General features: G+C 50.4%; 1 protein-coding gene across 2 annotated transcripts; it reads right to left on the bottom strand.

The window, feature by feature from the left end:
- Positions 1–1,728: 1,728 nt before the first annotated feature.
- On the bottom strand, positions 1,729–20,804 carry ERO1A (endoplasmic reticulum oxidoreductase 1 alpha). Of its 2 annotated transcripts, none has more exons than XM_039553204.1 (16): positions 20,684–20,804; positions 13,402–13,521; positions 12,088–12,171; positions 10,575–10,613; positions 9,580–9,656; positions 9,415–9,488; positions 8,613–8,733; positions 8,178–8,215; positions 7,340–7,351; positions 6,211–6,237; positions 5,948–6,040; positions 4,438–4,684; positions 3,531–3,600; positions 3,303–3,389; positions 2,887–3,020; positions 1,729–2,127 (listed from the first exon to the last, which is right to left on the bottom strand). In XM_039553204.1, exons 1-16 carry the CDS (start codon positions 20,765–20,767, stop codon positions 2,067–2,069), a joined length of 1,368 nt encoding a protein of 455 aa, XP_039409138.1. In that variant the 5' UTR covers positions 20,768–20,804; the 3' UTR covers positions 1,729–2,066. The 2 variants fall into 2 exon arrangements, with proteins under 2 accessions (XP_039409138.1, XP_039409139.1); XM_039553205.1 differs by lacking the exon at positions 20,684–20,804 and adding an exon at positions 18,041–18,070.
- Positions 20,805–22,274: the final 1,470 nt, after the last annotated feature.

Genomic DNA, 22,274 nt, shown 5'->3' on the forward strand with positions numbered 1-22,274 from the left:
GATTCCGAACTGACCGCTCCTCCCAGGGCCGGTCCCGTGTTTTACTGAAGTAATTTATAGCTGAGAAGTTACGATGACTTTTTTAATGCATAGTTGCCTTTCATTAAACTTTCTTTTGGGTTTTTGTTTTTTTTTTTTGGTATGGTTTAACAGTGTTCTGGCTTTGCAGGCGGGCAGCAGCTGCTGCCCCAGGAGCTGTGGCCAATGAATGTACCTATTTGTTCTTCACTAAACTGTAACCAAGCACTACTCTGTTGAAATAAATAAAAAATTAAAAAAAAAAAAGGATTTTCTGTGCTGGGATGGCTCCCAGGGTGTCCCAGCCAGCTCCAGGTATGGCCCTGTGGTCCCCCTGTGCCCTGCCAGGACCTGGCACATCTGACTGCTTTGCTGCCACAGGGCTGGGAGCTCTGTGGGATGGGCTCTGAGGGCTGAGCAGGGGGTGGCACAGGGGGTTTATCCTCTGGTGTTTCTCTGGCTGCAGCCCTGAGGGATGCTCTGTCCCGAGGAAATGGCTGGAGCTGTGCCAGGGGAGGATTTGGTTGGATTTCAGGACAAGGCTCTTCCCCCAGAGGGTGCTGGGCCCTGCCCAGGCTCCCCAGGGAATGGGCACGGCCCCGAGGCTGCCAGAGCTCCAGGAGTGCTTGGACAGCGCTGCCAGCGATGCCCAGGGTGGGGTTGTTGGGGGGTCTGGGCAGGGCCAGGAGCTGGGCTGGGTGATCCCTGTGGGACCCTCCAGCTCAGGATATTCCATGGTTCTGTGTCTCCATCTTGTGAGGTACAATGTGCTCAAAGCAGCTCCCAGGGCTGGTCAGAGACACTTCTGGCCACAGGCTGTGCTTTGTCCTTTCCCAGGACTGGATCCCCAAAGCCCCAGCTCCAGACCTGGAGCTTCCCTTGTTCCTTTTCCAGGTTTATCCACATCCACACGGCCTCAAGCCAAACAGCAGCAGCTCTGCTGGAGCTGCCTCTCCCTGCTCTTCCCACATTTTAGGGTGGAAAGCAGAGGGGTTTCCACACAGATCCAGGCTCGGGGGGCCTGTTTTCCAGCAGCACTGCCCACGTCCAAGCCTATCCTTTGTCCCTGGTGCAGTGCTGGATGTTGGATGGTGCAGGAACAGGGGATCTCGCCCCTTCTGGCTGTGGGGGATCCAGGGGCTGTGCCCACCCCAGGAGGGACCCCCTGCCCTTTCCCAGCAGCTCTGGCCCACTGCTTGTCCTTGGAGCAGCAGAATTCCCCTGCCTCCCTCCGTGCCATCTCCGAGGAGCAGCAGCCCCGTGCCTGGCACTTCCTTTCCCATTTTAGCCTGGCCTCCAGGGAGCAGATCCCAAAAGAGGCCAAACCCACTTGCACAGGCTGGGAGGGGCAGAAAAGCCGGGAGCAGGCTGGGATTGGGGTCCTGGCAGCAGCTGCTGCCCCAGGGACAGTCGGGTGCAGCTGACGGTGGGTTCCGCTTTTCCTGAGTGAGGAATGGCAGCCTCCAGGTGCCACATGGAAAGAGCTGGGGCTCCTCCAGCATGATCCTTCTTGGTGCATCTTCCCAGCCTTCAGTGGGTGCAAGGAGCACCAGGAACCGCCTGCTCCCACAAGAACGTTTCCCAAAGAAGAGGAATTCACCTTGGGACAGCAGCAGCTCCTCCAATCCCTTGAAGTTGTTTTTTTATGCAGCAGGAAGTTGGTGCAGGCACACTGTGAGTGAGGGGCTGGTTGGAATCATGGAGCAGACAAGGAATTTCCCCCAAATTTATTCAATGGAACGGTTCTTGCCCTACCTCCAGCTTCCGAAGGCAAGGCCACGGGTCTGATCCATCCAAATAGCACAGCAATATTTCAAAGAGTTATTCCAAATGATCTTCCAATATATAAAATAAAATTTACATAGAGTCCCCACTTTTATACAAAAAAGAAAAATAGCTCTTTTTCTTTCCCTTGTACAAAATATCTCCTCAGCAGGTTACAGACAATCAGCTGGGAACAGGAGGCCCAGCAAGTGGTTTCCATGGTTTAAGTCGGAGTGTGATGGAATGATGGTGTTTGTCCACAAGTCTCTCTTTCTCCACTGAATTCACCTCATGTTTTGTAAGATATTCCTAAAGTTTTCCAGTTCTTTCACGCTGGTTGAAACCCTGTGTGCAAGGAGAGCAAAAGGGAAACATTACAGCAGCATCCACGTCGTGAATTATTCAAAATCTGGGAGAAAGGGGCTGTATCAAGCCAAGCTTCAAGCAGCTCTTGGGAAGAGAAGATTTGGAATTCCAGCTAAATTAGGTTGAGGTTACAACCAGGCCGTTCACTAATTCCCCTGCCTCTTTTTAGAGCAAACACTGGGAATCACAGTGGAACAGGACGTTAAAGAACTCATCCTTGGAAAACCCTGTTTGCCAGAAACTCCTGGTCTCTCAACATCACAAACAGCTCATGTGTAACCAGAGTGTCCTGAAATCTCCTCCTCAAGGCCTCATTATTCTCCTTTTCTGCAAAAAACTCTTCATCCAGCTCTCCTCAAGGGGCTGGACTGTTAAATTCAATTACTGCAAACAGACCTAGGAAGGAACTTGTGGAAGGGAACAACCTGAAGGAGGGGCCTAAGGAGAGCAGCCCGTGCCTGGGACAAAGTGTTTCAAGGACAGAGTCACACAGTCCCTTAAAAATGATGAAATTCTTTGTATCTTAACACAAATACTTCCTTGATTTCCTTACAGGAATGTAGAGTATAAAGAATACTTCAAATCATTCCAACTCTTGCACTCCATATCAACACCACCTGATACCAGACTATGACAAGAGTCCCCACCAAAACTGCTGAGAGCTGACTGAAATTAGAGCTGAAACCGGATGTAACACAGCAACTTGTGCAAAAGTAGAGAGCAAAGTCTCAAACTCACCTTCCAAAGGCATTAAATAAGGCCACAATTTCTTGTCTGGTCAGCTGGAATCCATAGGAAGGGCCGCTCTCGGGAATCTTTTCGATGAGGTTCTCTGAGAAGAGGATCTTCAGTGCTGTGCCCAAGCCCTGTGTCTGTGCAGGGATCAAACAGGATCACTGAACAGCACCTTCAAACCTCCCTCCACCTGGGCAACATCATCTTAACAGGGAAAGAGGATTTCGCTTAACCCAGGCTCGGCACCCCCTCGCCTCTCTTGGGTCATCCCAGTTTCCACAGGCAGCTGCTTCCTGCTGCCTGCACAGGTAGGGAATCCAGCAGCCCTGAGCTGCATCCAGGAGCTGATGGGTATCCAAGGTCCACATCCACACCAATCCCAGCACCAGGTGCTCCCAGACACTGCTGACAAGCCTCACCTGCAACTTCCCCCACAGCCGGCACTTGAAGCAGCCAACACAGTCCATGATCTTGGAAATATTCTTGAAGTGCAGCCTAAATTCCTCCTGGGGGAAAAGAAATTCATGTTGGTCACGGTTATGCACTAATTAGGGCTCCTTCCAGGTATTAATCCAAATTAATCCTGGAATTCAGTGGGGCTGAGGTAGGGAAAAGCCTCCTGCAGTGGGGTCCTTGGCAGAAATTACCTTTAGTTTAGCAGCTTCCTTTTTATTCCCTGCAAAGAAGGAGTTTTCATCGAAATGCAGCGGGAAAGACCTGGAAGGGAATGAAGAGAGTTTGGTTTCTGCCCAGGTTGTATGGCTGCAGTCAGGGGTGGGGATAAACAGAGTTGGGAGCCACTGGACATCTCCAGACATGTTCTAATCTTACATCCAACCCCAAGGACTGGAATAAGATGATTTAAGGTCCCTTCCAACCCAAACCACTCCGGGATTCTATTATCTCCTTCAATTTGAGCTGGCATCTCACCTTGGAGACATTTTTAGCCCTTGCTCGATGGTTTTTAAGCCATTTCAGTGTTTTCTGACAGACAGAAGCACAGGAGGGTGACAAGATAAATCAAACACTGATCACTTTTGGAGACAGCCTTTTCTGTCTGGTTCCAGTATCTTCCATTCCTTTTAATCCAAACTCCATCCAACAGCCCAAACCTCTGTTACCAAGATATTTAGGATGTTTTTCTAGTTGCAAACACGAAGGCAGGCCTGGTATCCCACAGATGAGTCACACAGGTAGCCAATTTTAGGGCTGACACGTAGGCAGCTATTAAATTCAATTCTGCTAAACCCAAAAGGCAGCCAAGGCTATTAAAACTGTGGGACTAATTACCCAAATTCTGCAATTTGCATACAGATATTAATACGTTCCCAGCAAAACCACACTACTGCTACTATGTCATTGCAAGGGGGCTGCACTGGATGACCTTAAAAAGGTCTTTTCCAACCCAAACCATTCCATGTTTCTATGATTCTACTGCACAAATCACTCCAGGAAGGAACCCAGAACCTGCCTTTCTAGGAGCTTTACGTGACAGGTTAAGCACACTCAGGGATGTTGCCAGAGCCCCTGTCCCCAGGTACTGAGTGCAATTACTTGGCCAGATGGAGGATTTCCAGCAGCAGGTGCTTCGTTTCTGCATCCTGGCTTTTATTCCCAGTGTACAGCTGGAAATCCGGGCGCTCAAAGAAGGGCAGCACTTTGGAGAGGGCCCTCAGCTCTATCAGGTACAGAAAATAGAGGTTCTTGAGTCTTCTGGGCCCTTCCCCTCTGGTGAGGACTTCATCAAACCTCTGCTGGAACTCTGTGACGTTGGGGCCCCATTTCTTCTCCGACCATGTATCTGAGACAGAAAAAAACCCCAAAGACATGAGGTGGAGGGCTTTAGCTCTGGTTCTTCTCCTCCCTCCAGGGAAATGGTGAAATGTGATTCCAGCCAGGGAGATCCCAGCTTTTCCAAGTCACTGACCCAAAACCACAGAATCATTAAGGTTGGAAAAGACCTCCAAGATCATTGAGTCCAACCTTTGACTGAGTCCAACCTTTGAGTGCCACATCCAGTCTGGAGGCTCCTTGAACCTCCAGGGATGGTGATTCCACCACTTCCCTGGGAAGCCTCTTCCTGTGAAGAAATTTTGCCTCAAAATTGTTCAAGGGAGGCATGATTTTAACTCAGTTCAACCCCCAGCAAACACAAAACTCCAGACTTTTCTCAGGTGGTTCCTGAGTCTTCATAAGGAACAGGGACACCTTAAGAGAATTCCTGGTGATATGGAAAAGCAAGAGCAGAGGAGACTGGCCTCTATTTTCCATTTTCAAGCCCACAAAGGATATTTCTGTTGCTCATCCTACCATGTATTTAAGATTATTATATAAAATACATAGTGGAAGATGTAAAAGTCAGACCAAGGTGATGCTGCAGCCCCAACTCATCTCTTGCCTCTGTTGTTTCCCACATTATCCCATCTCCAAACTCCAACATGGCCTAACTCACCTCGAGGTGAGGCCCACGTGAGCTGTGGCGACTTAAATACAATTATTTGGTTAAATCTAATTGACTTGCCCAAATTCCCACAGCTATCACCTTGATTTTCAAGCCCAGGGTTGAAATTGGGATTTCTGAGACAGCTACTTATGGATCAAAGCATGGGAAGGAAGTGGAAGTGGAAATGGAAGTGGAAGTGGAAATGGAAGTGGAAATGGAAGTGGAAATGGAAGTGGAAATGGAAGTGGATCAATGGTCTTGGGAAAGCCCAGCCAAGCATTTCCCAGTCCAGGTGAGGTTATTGCTGAAGTGACCATCATAAAACCAGGCTGGGAAGGGACAGCCTCGATCCACAGTTAGAAACCCACTCCAAAATAACCCTGGAGGAAGAACAGAGGGAATATGTGCTGGAAGTCCAGGTACAGAGCACGGCCCAGCCCCTGCCAGACCTGGAGGCAAATGGCAACTGCATCCCTAATCCTGTTACACCAGCTGGGTGCTGGGAAGAGCACAAATAGGCCTGAATCCTGCTGGAACAGGCTCCAGCCAGCATTTAGCAGAGCCATGGAAGTGTCAGCTTTGGGGTGAGGCAGGGAAGCTGGAGCAGGAAGCAGGATTTACCTTGCAGGAGGTACCTGGCACTCAGGTGGATGTTGATGCTGGCGTGGAGACCAGAGATGAGCCTGTAGAAAGCTCTTTTCTCCACACAGACCCCTGCAAAGAAAAGGGCAATTTAAGACACTGAAAGCACCCACTGGATTTTCAATTCTCCTGGCAGTGAGGCAGGAATCTAATCCCACTGAGTGTGGCCACTAATCCCACCCACTCCCTGACCATTTTGTGTCCATCCCAGGAAGAGCAACCACGTTCAGACCAAGGATTACCTTTGAGCCACTTGTAAAACATCTGCCCTGGAAAGAAAGGAAAACACATCACTGAGGGTACAGCCCAAGCCTGATGCCCTGAATTCACCTCCCAGGCCGGCCCCAGAGGACCCTCTGCCCACTCCAGTTTGCAGAAACTGGGAAAGGAGCATTAAAAGAGCATGAAGAGAGCTCTCCTGCCCACCCTTGTGACTGATGCTTCTCTAACACAGCATGGCAGCAGCTCAAAACAGCACGTGGGCTTTCCCCAAGGGGCTGGGGGGAGGGGGCAGAACAGCACAGTGTTGGGAAAAACAAGGGTCAGGGATTGCTTTCCTCTTCTGGGCAGAGTGGGGAGAGGGATATTTTTATAAAACAAACAAACAAACCAACCAAAAAACCACAGAGTGCAGCCAAGCATGTAGAATCCCACAAGTCAGGGTTTCACTATCCCTGCTCTGTGCTTGGAAGCGATCTGGAGATCAGGATTTGGGGATGGTTTGGACACAAAAAGATGCTGTGGGGAATGGAGAACTCCAGGAAACAGCCCTTCCCAGGGCCTCAGGGAGTTGGGCACCCAGCTCCTACAGCTTCAGAGGCTGTTGGGATTATGAGTCTGTTCAAAGCTTTCTCAGCAAGATGCACTGAAAATAACCCAGGACAATTCCTGCTCCCAAAGGCTTCCCACAGTTCAGTGACTGCCTTTGAACAGGACTTGTGCTCTTAAAAAAATGCTGGTGGACTTTTTAAGCCCTTCACAGGAGGATGGGATGGGATAGGGAACTCACAGCGTCTGTTTTGCTCAAGTGACCAGGGACAGAACCCAGAGAACAGCTGGAGCTGTGTCAGGGAACGTTTAGGTTGGATTTCAGGGAAAGGTTCTTCCCCCAGAGGGTGCTGGGCACTGCCCAGGCTCCCCAGGGATGCCCAGGGTGGGATTGTTGGGGTGTCTGGGCAGGGCCAGGAGCTGGATTCCATGATCCTTGTGATCCCACTCAGGATATTCTATGATTCCATGACTCTAATTTCTGGTTTGCCTGATTAATAATTTTGCCAAGCAGGTGCATTATCTAATGGCACAGCTTGTGACAGCAGGACAAAGACAGCCCATTTGTTTCTGTTATCGGTAAAAACAAACAGTGCCACTCACCTCCGTCATCTCCTGGTGGAAAAAAGCACAAATGGTGGAGGGAGAGAGAGAAAAACAGGATAAAAAATTTACACAGAACCAAAATTAAGCTCCAAAGTACAAGCACTGCTCTGTTCATCTGCTCTGACAACCTCCAGGGAGGTTTGGAAACGTTCTGAACACAGAAAACTCCGAGTGCAGCAGTGAGGACACCGGATGAGCAACGGTGCTGAGTAGCCTGACCAATGCAGGAGGGATCAATATTTGCAAAGGAAGTAAAACCTGATATTTCCAGGGCCACTGTCCACCCCCTTCAGCAGGAGAAGAGAAGAGCCACTCCTTTGCACCAGGGTCAAAGGAGGGGGGTAAAAACCTCCATAATTTAGGGGAAAATGAGGAGATCATGGCAGAGGGTACTGCTGGAGGTTGATGATGTTCTCATGTTTCCAAACCCCTTCCCTACTTTCATTTACACTGCCTGGCCTTGGCTCCAGGGCAGAGCTTCTCCTCCTGGGTGGTTTCCATGGAGGATCCCAGCCAGGTTCTCATTTCAGTCTGTCACAGATGGTTTGGCAGTGCCAAGTACAGACACCAGGGACCCAGTGAGAGCTCAGGGGTCAGCCCTGCTCACAGTCCCTCCCAAATTCACATTTTTTCCAGGACTGGAAGATCAGACATTCTTTTTCCACAGTGGATGCTAGAAAAACCCACTTCCAGGTGCCATGAAATTCTACACTTGGTCAAGAGCTGCAGGATATTTCTCATCCAGCAGAAGAAGGAGCCCAGAGAACATTTACAGTTCCTGGAGCTGGGATCAGTTCACTACTAACCCACTTAGCGAGATAAATAAATGACTCACCTCTGCCAGATGCCAAAGGTCTTTTTACATTCTGAGGCCTAGGAGGGGAAAAAAATATCATTTAAATGAGATATGTAAATAAGTTACTGTCTCCTTGTGTGCACCAACAGAGCAGAGCAGAAGTAGTTACTTCTGCAGTCAAACAGCCTGAGGGGATCTAAAAACCCCTTCTGTGCTTTAGCTTGACTCAGGAAGGGAAAGGATAGAGCAAAATGGGAGTTTCTGTGGAGTTTTGCTGATGTTTTCTTCTTTTTTTAGAAAAACAGGCAGGAAAACTCAAATATCTTCCTTTGGGACAGCCACATGATTTGTCCCTGGTGGATCCCACCCTGGTGCAGGCACTGGAGCAAAGACAAGAGGATGAGGATTCATTTCTGCCCCTCTGCAGAAATCAGCACCCTCAGGCTCCTGGAACTTGTCCCCCAAAGCACCTACTTGAAGCAGTTTTCTTCATAAATACTGTTCCAAATTTTCCAGGCATCCGGCCCCTTGTAGCCAGTGTAACGTTCTGGATTCAGGAGTAAATCCACGTACTCAGCATCAGGAGAATGGATGTCTGTGAAGCAGAGTGCTGGGTCAGTGACAAGGATTTTCTGAGGGAAAATGACATTTCCCAAGGCTGATCCAGCCACCTCTTCCCCACCTTGCTAAACACAGCAAGGTCCTGAGCAGCAAGGAAGCTTTATCAGAAATATGTGGGTATTATTTTCAAAACACGGAGGTCAGGAGAGTGGAAAAGAGCAGAAATGCTATTTATGATCCAGGTTTGCTGAAATATTACACCTTGGCCTGGAAATTGGGGCTGTTCAGTCTGGAGAAGAGGAGGTTGTGTAGAGACCTCACAGCAACATTCCAGGATCCAAAGAGGCAACAGGGAGGCCAGAGAGGAGCTCTACCTCAGGAACTGTAGGGACAGGAGAAGGGGGGATGGCTTCCCACTGACAGAGGAGAAATTTAGGTGGGATATTGGGAAGGAATTGTTCCCAATGAGGGTGGGGAGGCACAGGGTACCCAGAGCAGCTGGGGCTGCCCCTGGATCCCTGGCAGTGTCCAAGGCCAGGCTGGACATTGGGGCTTGGAGCAACCTGGGATAGTGGAAGGTGTCCCTGCCCATGGCAGGGGTTGCACTGGATGAACTTTAAGGTCCCTTCCAACCCAAACCATTCCATGATTTTAAGTTCTGCAGAAGTGCTTAAATGCTTTTCCAAGCCTTGCCAGCTCTCCCAGGTGCCCGTACCATCAGCCTCACAGAAGCTGTCTGAGGAGTCGTCGTGCTGTGTCCACTGCAGCACTGCCTGCCGGGTTTCTGTGCTGCAAAAACCGTGGGGAAAGAGTCTCAGAGAGAGCACTGATCCCAGCTTCCCTTCAAGACAAGGAAGGATTGTGGAAAAAGAAGTCAAACCTCAAAGAGTCATCAACAGCTCCAAGTCTCTTGGCCTCTTCACATTCTTCAGCGAGGTTATTGGCTTCTTCTGAGTACTGGGTTGGAAAGCAAAGGGGTGGGGAGGGATGAGGATTAAAAAGGAATTTTTTTTTTTTGCCGCTTCAATTCTGCCTTTAATGCACTATCCAGGTTAAGCCCCAGAAATCCTTTCATGATTCACCCCACCCTGTGTTTCCACAGGATGTCTGCAGATATCCAAAAGCTTATGCAATGCTGACGAGTCTTGCAGGGACTCGGGGCAGCCTCTGGCACTACCGCAGGGGCTTTTTGTGCCTGGTGACACCTGCTCTTGGAGAGATGTCAGGAATACCTGGCTCCAGGAAAGCCACATCAGAGGCTCTGTGGCATCCCAAGCACTTGAAGAGGGTAAAAATTTAGGCACAAAGAGAATTCTGACAAATATTGACCCTTGGTCAAATCCTGAGGGCAGTTTTGGGCCTCTCATGGCATGAAAGACACTGAGGGGCTGGAGCGTGTCCAGGGAAGGGAACGGAGCTGGGAAGGGGCTGGAACACCAGGAGCTGCTGAGGGAGCTGGGAAAGGGGCTCAGGCTGGAGCAAAGGAGGCTCAGGGGGGACCCTGTGGCTCTGCACAAGTCCCTGACAGGAGGGGGCAGCCGGGGGGGTCGGGCTCTGCTCCCAGGGAACAGGGACAGGACAAGGGGAAATGGCCACAAGTTGTACCAGGGGAGGAGGTTTAGGTTAAATATTAGGGAAAATTTCTTCATGGAAAAGGTTGTCAGGCATTGAACAGGCTGCCCAGGGCAGTGGTGGAATCCCCATCCCTGGAAGTGATCAAAAAGCATGTGGTTGTGGCACTTGAGGACATGAGCAGTGATGAACACGGGGGTGCTGGGGTGAGAGTTGGACTCGATGATCTTAAAGATCTTTTCCAGCCTCACCAGTTCTATGGCACAAAAAAACCCTCATCCTTTTGTGCTCAGACACACCCACCTTGTAACTTCCAGATCTGATTCCATCAGGGACTTCATCCTGAAAGACAAAACAAAGCACGTCCCACATGTGGGGCTGACGAGACCTTTCAGCCCCATCTTTGGGAAAGATTTGGGATGTTACCACAGCTGCTGGAGGTGAGAAGGTGATCAAAGCATTGGGCCCAGCTTACAACACATGCAACTCCTCACTCCTCCCCAGAGCAAGGAAAAGCAATATTCCTAGTGGTTTATTTTTCAGCAAGATTCCTCTTCTCCAAAGGTCTGCAGCCTTCCAGGCTGCTACATCAGGCTCTGCTTTGCTTATCCAAGCAGGAAGTTGGGAAAGCCAATACAGACCCCAGAGGAGCTGGAGCTGCCTCTGGTCAGTCCAGGTCTGGCATCACCTTCCTGGCAGGAGCCCAGGTGCCTCCTCAGATGTTGCATCTATCAGCCCCTGATACATGACATCCCAAACTTCCCCCTGACCATTCCATCATGGAATACCAGCCCTGCCAGCCCCACACAACCAGACCCTAAATTCCCCCCAACTTCCATTTTCTCCAGGAGCAGGAGGACAGTAAAACCACTTCTACACTGCAGGAGCAAGTATTATGATGGCAAGGAGCACAGAAGAGAAAAATTAAGCAATAGGAGTTGTTTTTATTGATTTCAGGATGAAATGGACCCAAATCAAAATAATTAAGAACAGGAGGGACAGTCAGTTGTTAAAATAAGAACAACTTTCAGCTAAAACTTAGGCCATTGTAACAAAACTCCATCACATTAATCATAATCAGTACCAAAAATAGAGTTTTTAAGGGGGAAAAAAAAGCATTTAAACAACATTTAGTGATCTTTTGAGGTGAAAAAAAAATCATCATTCCATTTTAGAACCCAAGAGTGAGAGAGTAAGACAGCCTGTGGTGGCTGTCAACACCAAAACATGGAATGTCCCCAAAGGAACCACCAGCCACCAAGTTGTGACTGCCTCACCTTCTCACCCCTTTCTTTTTGGGCAGACACCTGCAGTCAGGATGTTTTCTTACAGCTGAGGGAACAAACCCCTTTTGTCCAGGATACAGGGACAAGAGTGCCCTGGGAAATAGGATGCTGAAAGAGCCATTTCTCCTAAAAGAAGAGGGCTGGAAAGCTCTTAGTCAAATTCATCAGCCAAAACTAAAACACAGTGCAGCCCGTGGGGCAACAGGGTAAAATTCTGTCAATTAACACAAAAACAATAATAGAATTGCCCTAAAAATTCTTACTAATGGAGAAAATAAATGAGGGACCAGGAGAAGTTTTTGGCTGTTTGCAGAGGGTCAGCTTTAAAATCCCAGCCTCTCTTGAAACTTTCAGAATTTAGGATTTTGGCCTTCAACAACCAGTGTTGCTGCACCCATGAAAGCTCCATCAGAGCCAGAATTTTGCTATAATTAAAATAACAAGATTCAGTCATTTGTCTGCTGTTTGCTTTTGGTCTGCAAAAGTTAAATACAAACAAAGAGATGGAAAAGAATGGATTTGGTACTTACAGAGGGGCAGGGCTGTACAGCACAGTCTCTCATTCCACAGTGACTGCTGTCATCCCAAAAAGGACAAGGTTTCTGTAGGTTTACCTGCAAATAACACATCACCCTATGAAGTAACACATCCCCTCCATGCAGCCAAGCCAATCTTGTTCAACAGAAATCCGTGTTCTGCACTTGCTTGTTCCCACACCAACAACTCCTTGGTGACCCAGATTGATACCATCACTCATATCCTTGTTATCAGCACAGGTTATGCTTTTAATCCTTGCTTGGATCTTTCTTCTGGTGCTTTCCCACACACACTTTTTCACAATTCCAAAATGTTCTGAGGGCCAGAGCTCCCTCTGCTCTGGAGCCAGGCTGGGAGAGCTGGGGGTGCTCACCTGGAGAAGAGAAGGCTCCAGGAAGAGCTCAGAGCCCCTGCCAGGGCCTGAAGGGGCTCCAGGAGAGCTGGAGAGGGACTGGGGACAAGGGATGGAGAGACAGAACACAGGGAATGGCTTCCCAGTGCCAGAGGGCAGGGATGCATGGGAGATTGGGAAGAAATTCTTGGCTGTGAGGGTGGGGAGGCCCTGGCACAGGGTGCCCAGAGAAGCTGTGGCTGCCCCTGGATCCCTGGCAGTGTCCCAGGCCAGGATGGATGGGGCTTGGAGCAGCCTGGGCTACTGGAAGGTGTCCCTGCCAGGGTTCTATGCTTCTTTCAGAGCAATCTCAGTATTTCTGTTACAAATCCCCACCCTGGAAGGGGAAAGGACGTTTCTTTAACAAATCCCAGTCTTTCTCTTCTGTGAGTTGGTATCAAGTATCATTCTTCCAAAACAATTAACATTTAACAGGATTTGGTGGGTTTGGAAGGGAGGGGGATAATGGGGATCTGACTGAATGGGAGCAGAATGCAGCTCATGGAATCTAATCCATACAATGTCTGGCAGCAACAGCCATCAATGAACCTGAGTGTGGGGTAACTAATCCAGGTTTTCCCTGGCAGTGGGGAGTCACCGGGAATCCTCTCATTATGGATCACTGGTCATCAACATCTTTAAAGCACAGCTCACCAAAGGAAGTCCTTTCATTAATGGGGTGCTTAAGAGGGAAAAATGGATAAGAAAATATCTTTAAAATCCTCCTAAAGGTACACTGCATCTTGTTAAGATTCTTCTCATAACAGAAGGGTCCAGCTTGCTGACTGCAGCCTTAAAAGGTCAGGGTTAAAATGCAGGTGTCTGATTTTTAAAAGATCAGCAATAAGTTCAAGGGAGATTAAAAAAAAAAGAGAGCAGCACACAGATAACTACAATTCTTGTATGAGAAAATTACCTTGTAGTATCTAAAATAGTCACTTTCCAGGAGTTCATTCAGTCTAGGAAAAAGTTTGTAGTTGTTGAAAGCATCAATGGTTTCTACATCACAGGTGCAGTCATCTAAATAACCAGTAACCTGGGGGAGAAAAAAAATAATAAAATCAAAATCAAAAACATCCAAAATAATAAATCAAATATAAACAACCCGGCCAGAACTTTTTAACACTGCAGACAATAAAATAATTCCTCATTTTCTTTCCTTTTACCAGCAAGTCAAGTTTAAGCAGAATGGATATGGCTGCTGTGACAGCTGTGAGCCACGGGCTGCCAGTTCAGGTTCCCTTCTGGATGAGCCTCAGGAGGCCATTCCTGTAGGATAACACGGAGCTGAGGGCTGGAGTTTGCATAAGGGACCAGTTAGGCAACAATGACACCAATGACAGCCCTCCAAGAAAGTCCTTCTTGTTAATCAGATGTGCTGCAGCCACTGATTTGATTTAATCAGAACCACAGCAAATGGAGCAGCTCTCCTGTGAGGAAAGGCTGGGAGAGTTGGGATTGTTCAGCCTGGAAAAGACAAGGCTTCAGGGTGGCCTGATTGTGACCTTCCAGTACCTGAAGGGAGCTGACAGGAAAGATGGAGAGAGAGGATTTACAAGGGATGGAGTGCCAGGACACAGGGAATGGCTTCCCAGTGCTAGAGGGCAGGGAGAGATGGGATACTGGGAAGAAGTTCTTCCCTGTGAGGGTGGGGAGGCCCTGGCACAGGGTGCCCAGAGAAGCTGTGGCTGCTCCTGGATCCCTGGAAGTATCCAAGGCCAGGCTGGATGGGGCTTGGAGCAGCCTGGGATAGTGGAAGGTGGCCCATGGCAGGGATGGAATGGGATGAGCATTAAGGTCCCTTCCAACCCAGAGCATTCCACGATTCTGTGATTAACTGCAACAGTCCCTCTCCTCGCCTCAGAGAGCCGTTTGGCAAGAAAACATCTGCTCTGAATCTGACAGATCCTTCTTGCATCATCCGGAACAACTCAACAGGCTTTGTGCAAGCCCTGAAGAAAAAAAAACCAAACAAAGAAGTAGTGCAAATTCAGCTGTGGTTTCCTGACACATCCATTACTGGCTGACGACAAAGTTGCTCAACACAGAAGTAGTTTTGCTTCCCCCACGCCCCCAGTGAGTCCTTGGGGAAATCACAGAATCCTGGAATCATTTAGGTTGGAAAAGATCACCAAGTTCAACCATTCCCCCAGCACTGACCAGGTGACCTCAGGTGCCACATCCACAGAGCTTTTAAATCTCTCCAGGAATGATGAATCCACCACTACCCTGGGCAGCTGTGCCAGGGCTGGACAACCCTTTCCATGAAGGAATTTTCCCAATATCCAACCTAAACCTCTCCTGATGCAACTTGAGGCCATTTCCCCTTGTCCTGTCCCTTGTTCCCTGGGAGCAGAGCCCGACTTCCCCCCGACTGCACCCAGGGAGTTGTGCAGAGCCACAAGGTCCCCCCTGAGCCTCCTTTGCTCCAGGCTGAGCCCCTTTCCCAGCTCCCTCAGCCGCTCCTCATAATTCATCAAGAGCTACACACCAACTTAAATAAGACCATTATATTTACCACCATGGAAATGGAGCTGAGAGGAGGATGGCAGAAATGGAGCACAGAGTCACATGAAATGGGGAGGTGGGGGAAAAAATAGCCAGAATTCCCTACCCCACTGGAACAACTCTGTTTTGTTGAAGCAGCATCATTTGGAGGCTCACGCATATTTTAAGTGTTTACACTGCAGCTCAGTGTGTCACCCTCACACATTTACTGAATTCTGTCCTGCATTTTGCATGGTAATGAAGATAAACAGTGATTTAAGCTTTCCACTAACCTGAATCACTCCTGTAAAAATAAACAGTAGCAATTTGCTAATCCAGTTACCCAATTTAAAGCTGTTCCAAAATTATATATATATTAAAAAAACACATCAAAACAACAAACCGCAGCAAACCACCAACCAACCACATTTTTATTTCCTGGAATCGTGGCATCCTTCAAGGCAGGAAGCTTAAAGGTTGGGTCTAAAAGTGGCCTACAAAAAGATTTGGGGATAATCTTCAGCTGCTCTCTGTATCCACACTTGACAAAGATGTCTCTCAAAAGGAATGACATCCCTGTAAGTGGGAACATTGGAGCTCCCACCAACCCCCCACTGGAAGCACCATTTGGGCCAGGCCTGTTTTTGTTATGTCTGGTGACCAATTCAAGCCAGAACCAACCTCATCCTGATTATAATCCAGAGTGAAGCACTGCAGATGATCCCAAAATCCTTAGGACTGGATGGGGGTTATGCTTTGGAGCTCCCCAAATACCAGTTTATTGGTGGGATCAGCCTCAAGTCACCCTGAACACAGCTGTGGGGGCAATGGGCAAAGTGCTGGGAAAACTCCAGCTCTGCTCAATCCTTCTTCCTCCAAGGATTTCAGTCAGACTGGGCAGAAATGGGTAATTTCCCCAGCCTGTGTGTGTCCAACCTACCCAAGTTCACAGCCAAAGGAGCACAGCAGAGAAGCAGCACCAAGACCATCTAGAGCCGAGGCTCCTCAGAGCCCTGGTGAAAGCCCCAGTGATGCCACCACCAAACAGCTTTAAGCTGAGCCACTTTAAGACTCGGGGAAGTGGCAGTGTCAGATCACTTGGCAGGACTTGGTCTTCATTTCAGAGGTTCCCTCTTGCTCCATGACCACCCCAGAACCCGTTTTTCAGTGCTGGATGCAACCAGACTCACTTGGTTTGGGACTTCAACTCCTGCTGCCAGAGCAGTTGAGCTTCAACACGTGTCAAACGTGCCCTCCAGTGGGTGGTGCCTCAAAACACTTCCTCCCACCCCACAAACAAAACATTTACCTACATCTTCAGCCTGTGACAATGAGAACAGTTGTTTGAGATAAACCGTGGATGGATCCAGTCCCAAACACGTGCCAGGTGCTTGCCGGCACCGTGAATCACCGAGCAGAGCGCCGGTAATGGGTTTTGCTCCACCCGCCTGGGTGTGAGAACCTGTCGGCAGGGCTGGGCTTTCCCACTGGGAAGAGATGCAACGGAGCCGCCGGGACAGACGCGGCAGGAGCGGCTCCGGGTGCTGAGTAAGCTCCAAGGACGACGTGCTCGCAATCCCGGACTCCAAAGGACCCACCTGGTGGGCGTAACACGGCTGGGAACACCAACACGGGGACTCTGTAATCCCTGCGTTTGGCTCTGCTTCAACCTCCTTCACCTCCATCCCAGCCTCCTGTCAGGCTGCTCTTCCCATCTCCTTCTGCTCCCTTGAACGTTGCAGAAACATTCCCTAAGCAGTGGATTTCAGGCTTTCTTCTTGCTATGTCCCACACCACAGCCAGGCAGGAAAGGAGGAAAACTTTTTCCTTCATTTCCCGGAAAGGGCACAGGGAAGGGAATGCCACAGAGGCTGAGGAGTTTTGTTTAGCCTGTACCAATTTCCCTGGCACTGTCTGTTCTTCTGGACAAGCCACAGCAATCCCAGGCTGATGGGGAGCAGATGCTTCCCCTGCTCCCTCAGCAGAAGTTTCCTGGCAGTCACCCTGCACAAAGGAGTTGGATTTGATGATCCTTGTGTGTCCCTTCCAACTCAGTATATTCTATGATTCTATGAAATTATTTCTCTTTCATCCTTGCCGGTGCACTTGGAGCAAGTTGCTGGCAGCCAGCTGAGGACAGTCATTCCTGCACCTGTCCTGGAAGCAGTACCTGCCATTCCAGGTGCTTGATCCCCATCTTTTGCCCAGAAAACAAGGACTAGGTTTTCCAGAATTCACACAAAAACAAATCTCACATGGGGGTCTCAGGATGGGGTCAAACCACACGGGCTGAAGGGCTGTCACAGCATCCCAGAATCGTTTGGGCTGGAAAGGATCTTAAAGACCATTGAGTTCCACCCCCGGCCATGGCCATGGACACCTTCCACTCGCCCAGGTTGCTCCAAGCCCCGTCCAGCCTGGCCTGGAACACTTGCAGGGATCCAGGGGCAGCCACAGCTTCTCTGGGCACTCTGTGCCAGGGCCTACCCACCCTCACAGGGAAGAATTCCCAGTTCCCAATATCCCATCTAACCCTGCTCTCTGGCCATGGGAAGCCATTCCCCTTGTCCTGGCACTCCATCCCTCATAAATTCTCTCTTTCCATCTTTCCTGTCAGCTCCCTTCAGGTACTGGAAGGTCACAATTAGGCCACCCTGAAGCCTTGTCTTCTCCAGGCTGAACAATCCCAACTCTCCCAGCCTTTCCTCATAGGAGAGCTGCTCCATCCCTCTGATCACTTTGGTGGCCTCCTCTGGACTTGCTCCAACAGCTCCATGTCCCTTCTGCTCTGGAAGGACCACAGAGCAGGACACAGTATTCCAGGTGGGATCTCACCAGAGATCTCCCAGATCTCTCAGCAGAGCAGAGAGGCAGAGTGTACCTCCAAATACCTGCTTCTCTCCACCTGGAAACTCCTCCTGAAGCTACCCCAGAGAAATTGGGAACTGTACTAGGAATGAATTCCTGCCCTGGAGGCTGCCGAGTGAACACCAATTCAACAGGAACGCAAGGACAGCTTGAAAGCCTGTCCAGGTACCAAGGAGGAAACTCTCCATGCCCAGACTCACCCCTAATGACAGCATCCTGCCCACAGAAACATTCCCAAAGGGAACCAGCCCTCTGCCAGACCGGAAACCTCGTCAAAATCCCCGTCTGCCAAACACCTGCAGCACAACCTTAATGCAGCTGCCTCAGCCTGTAAACAGCAAATGAACAATAATTACCAGGAATATACAGAAGATATCCATGGCTGACTAAAGCTGTGATGCAAACAGGAATATCTCGAGGGGGGGATGAGCTGCCTGTAAAGTTTGAGGGAATTTTGATATTGGAATGTTAATCAGAGCTTGGAAAGCAGAAAACAGTATCTGAAACTCAAGTGTTCTTAGGAACAGATGGATGTTTCTAATAAAAATTTCATGACTGGTTGGTCTCTAAGGAAGGGAGATAAAATAACAGTGACAAATAGCAGGTGAGGCATTGCCCTGGGTGCAGACAGACAGGAGTGCAACACCCATTCCAGAATCGTGGCCTGCTGAAGTCAGCACTTGGAATATTGCTGGAGCAGCACTCCCAAAAGTGGCCCTTGTCAACTGTCCCAGCACAGGCTGGCAGACAAGTCAGAGCTCTTCCAGTCACCCACACTGGGGCTTCTTCAGCTGAGAAGCTCATGAGACAGCATGAGATGGTTCACAGGAGGAAACCAAAAGCTGTACCAGGCCTTCAAGGATCTAAACAAAGGAGGGCAAACCAGATCCTTTAAGGCTTGCCCTATATTTTCTTTGGTGGCAAATAAAAACCACCAGACCAGCTCTGCACAAGAGGATCAGCAGATTATTTTTAACCAAAAGATGAGGCAGCCCTCGGGTGTGATTTAAAAGGTTTGGTGGTTAGAAAGACTGAGAAATGCTGCCCTACATGACACCCTTTCCTAAAGGTAATAAAAAATCTTGACCTAAACGTTTGTAGGGAAAACCAAGCTGCTCCACAGAGTGAAAAGTGTGTTGCAACAACCCAACAGTGCACAAAGCACCACACCAGTTCCTCCAGCCCAAGGAAAAGAGCCTGCCAGCCACTGCCATGCCAGAATGCCAGTTCAGTTAGTGGTTACGGCTCCTTATCCCATTCCACACTCCTGACTCAACAGAGACAAACTTCTCTGCTTACAGGAAGCTGCAAGGAAAAGCCCTGCAGAGATCCAGAATCCTAATGCATGTTTTTCAACTCTTTATCAGCAGAGCTTTTATTTACCATTTCCACAGGAAACTGAAAGTGTCAAGAGCCACCCCAGAAGGAAAAGCCAAAGCCAAGAGTGTAATTCCATTTGTCTTCTTTCTCCACTCTCAATTGCTGACCCACATTTAAACACTAGAAATTTAATACAGCAAGAGTAGCCTTTATAAAAGCTTCCTTTTCTTCCAAAGGCAACAAAATAAAGCACTAAACACATTGTGACATCTTCCCTCCTTGATCTTGCAAATGTGCTTATCACAGAGATGATTCAAGTTGGAAGGGAGCTTAAGGACCATCTGATTCTACCCCCCTCCATGGGCAGGGACACCTTCCCAGGTTGCTCCAAGCCCCGTCCAACCTGGCCTTGGACACTTCCAGGGATGGGGCAGCCACTCTGCTTGTGTAAAGTGATGTCAGAAGGAACTGCAGAGTGATCTCTCCCTGAATGCAGCTACTTGGTTGACTGTACCCCGTTCTCTGATTACTGTACCTCAACAGAAGCTGCACCAAGTTCACTGGGCCAGGTGAAGACACACCTGGCACACAACAAGGGGAATAAACCCTGGAAAAGCTCTAAGGAGCAGAGCAGCCCAGCTCACACCTGGGCATGGCAGGGTGGCAGGAGCCTGCTGCAGCCACACTCTCCCCTGGACAGTGGAGCTGGGAGAACAGCAAGGCAGGAGAGGGGATGGATGAAGCAGCTCCCAGGCATTATAGTAATGACATCCCTGAAACATCCCAGGAGAGGCACCTGGGTGGTTGGGGAATAAATGCTCAACAAGTCAGAGCACTCCCCTTTTCTCATGGGAGCAGGGAAAGAATACAGTTAAGATGGCATGGAAGAGAATCACAGAATCCTGGAATGGTTTGGGTTAGAAGGGACTTTAAAGCTCATTTAGTTCCACCCCCTGCCATGGACAGGGACACCTTCCAGTAGCCCAGGTTGCTCCAAGCCCCATCCAACCTGGCCTTGGACACTGCCAGGGATCCAGGGACAGCCACAGCTTCTCTGGGCAACCTGTGCCAGGTCCTACCCACCCTCACAGGGAAGAATTCCTTCCCCAATATCCCACCATGCCCTCTGGCACTGGGAAGCCATTCCCTGTGTCCTGTCGCTCCATACCCTTGTCCCCAGTCCCTCTGCAGCTCTCTGGGAGCCCCTTTAGGCCCTGGAAGGGACTGTAAGTTCTCCCCGGAGCCTCGTCGGAGCCTCGTCTCCTCCAGGCTGAACATCCCCAGCTCTCTCAGCCTTTCCACACAGGAAAGCTCCTGTAGCCCCTCGGAGCATCTCCCTACCCTCCTCCGGACTCCCCTCAGCACCTCCACGTCCTTCCTGTGCTGGCCATCCCAGACCCGGATGCTGAACTCCACCAGGCGCATCAATCCCCCTCTCCTCCTGACACCTCCCACCCCCCTTCCCGCCGGCACCGAGCCCAGCTGCCCATCCCGCCGCCTCCCCGTCCCCGGGCAGTGCCCACCTGGCAGAAGCAGCGTCGCTCGGCGCCGCGGGGCAGCGCGGCCGGCAGCGCCAGCAGCGCCAGCAGGAGGATCCCGGCCGCCATCTCTGCGCTCGGGCCCGGAGCAGCGCGGGCTGCAGGGGCCGCCCCGCTCGCACCGCCCCGCTCGGGGCGCGGCCGCCGCCGGCTACGCGCGGCCCCGCACGGACCGGGGCACCGCGGGCAGCGCCCCGGGGACAGCGCGGCGCTTGCCGGCAGCGCTCAGTCACCCAGCGGCTCCTGAGGGACACGGGGGACAGCGCGGCGCTTGCCGGCAGCGCTCAGTCACCCAGCGGCCCCTGAGGGACACGGGGGACAGCGCGGCGCTTGCCGGCAGCGCTCAGTCACCCAGCGGCCCCTAAGGGACACGGGGGACAGCGCGGCGCTTGCCGGCAGCGCTCAGTCACCCAGCGGCCCCTGAGGGACACGGGGGACAGCGCGGCGCTTGCCGGCAGCGCTCAGTCACCCAGCGGCCCCTGAGGAACGCGGGGCTCTCGCTGCTGCCGGCCGCGGGGCGCTCCCCTGGCTCCAAACGGGAGGGCTCCGGGTGCAGCCGCCAGCCTGCGCTCAGCTCCAAGGGTCTGACAGATCAAGATGAGGCGGCAAGAAACGGGTTCGGCTCAGTCAAAAGAGTGAAAGTCATGCGAGGTCCCAAGAATGCTGGGGAGTGTTTTGTCTCCACGAGGAAGTTACACTAGCACCACCTACAAAGGGAGAGGGGAGCGGGTACCAGTGTAAAATGGTGGTGTGCATATTGAAGAAGAAGAGAACGTCCCACCAAGGACCCAGTGGATGAAATGCAATGCTAATATTCCAGACCAAAGCAAATTTTTAATGAGTAGTCACACAGATAAACTTACCTCTGACAGCAAACCATGTATTTTGGTCCATTTGTTGCCTTCACAATGACTGGAGAGAGAAAATTAGAGAAAAAACCCAAATTTACTCAATTCACCCTCTGAGTGGCGTTTCTGAACTACCCAGTGTGTTTTTCTGCCAATAATCTGATCACCAATATTTTAATTCTTTGCTCCTCCAAATCATTAACCAGATTTAAATTACAAAAGCTTATTATTTTGTGGCTGCCCCCTCCTTGAAGTTTTCAAGGCCAGGCTGGATGGGGCTTGGAGCAACCTGAGATAATGGAAGGTGTCCCTGCCCATGGCAGGGGCTTGGATGGTCTTTAAGGTCCCTTCCGACCCAAATCATTAAGGGATTCTAGGACACCAAACCTGGGTTTCACCCGGAGTACATCCACTCTGAGGCACAGCACGAGGAGAAGGTGTCTGATCCCTCCCCAGCAGTGACAGCAGCCAAAAGGCTTCCCATGCCAGCAGCCTTCCCTGGCACATATTTTGGGATGATTTCCCGGGGTAAAGCAAGATTTGGGGGAGCAGCTCATCTCTGTTGTAGGTCCCTTGCAGAGCCACGGGAAGGGAGTGAAATCCCAACATTTTTCTTGGCTTCCCACTGCCAGAGGGCAGGGTTAGATGGGATATTGGGAAGGAATTGTTCCCTGGGAGGGTGGGCAGGCCCTGGCACAGGGTGCCCAGAGCAGCTGTGGCTGCCCCTG

Source organism: Corvus cornix, chromosome 5 (assembly GCF_000738735.6).
Source record: "Corvus cornix cornix isolate S_Up_H32 chromosome 5, ASM73873v5, whole genome shotgun sequence".
Taxonomy (NCBI): Eukaryota; Metazoa; Chordata; class Aves; order Passeriformes; family Corvidae; genus Corvus; species Corvus cornix.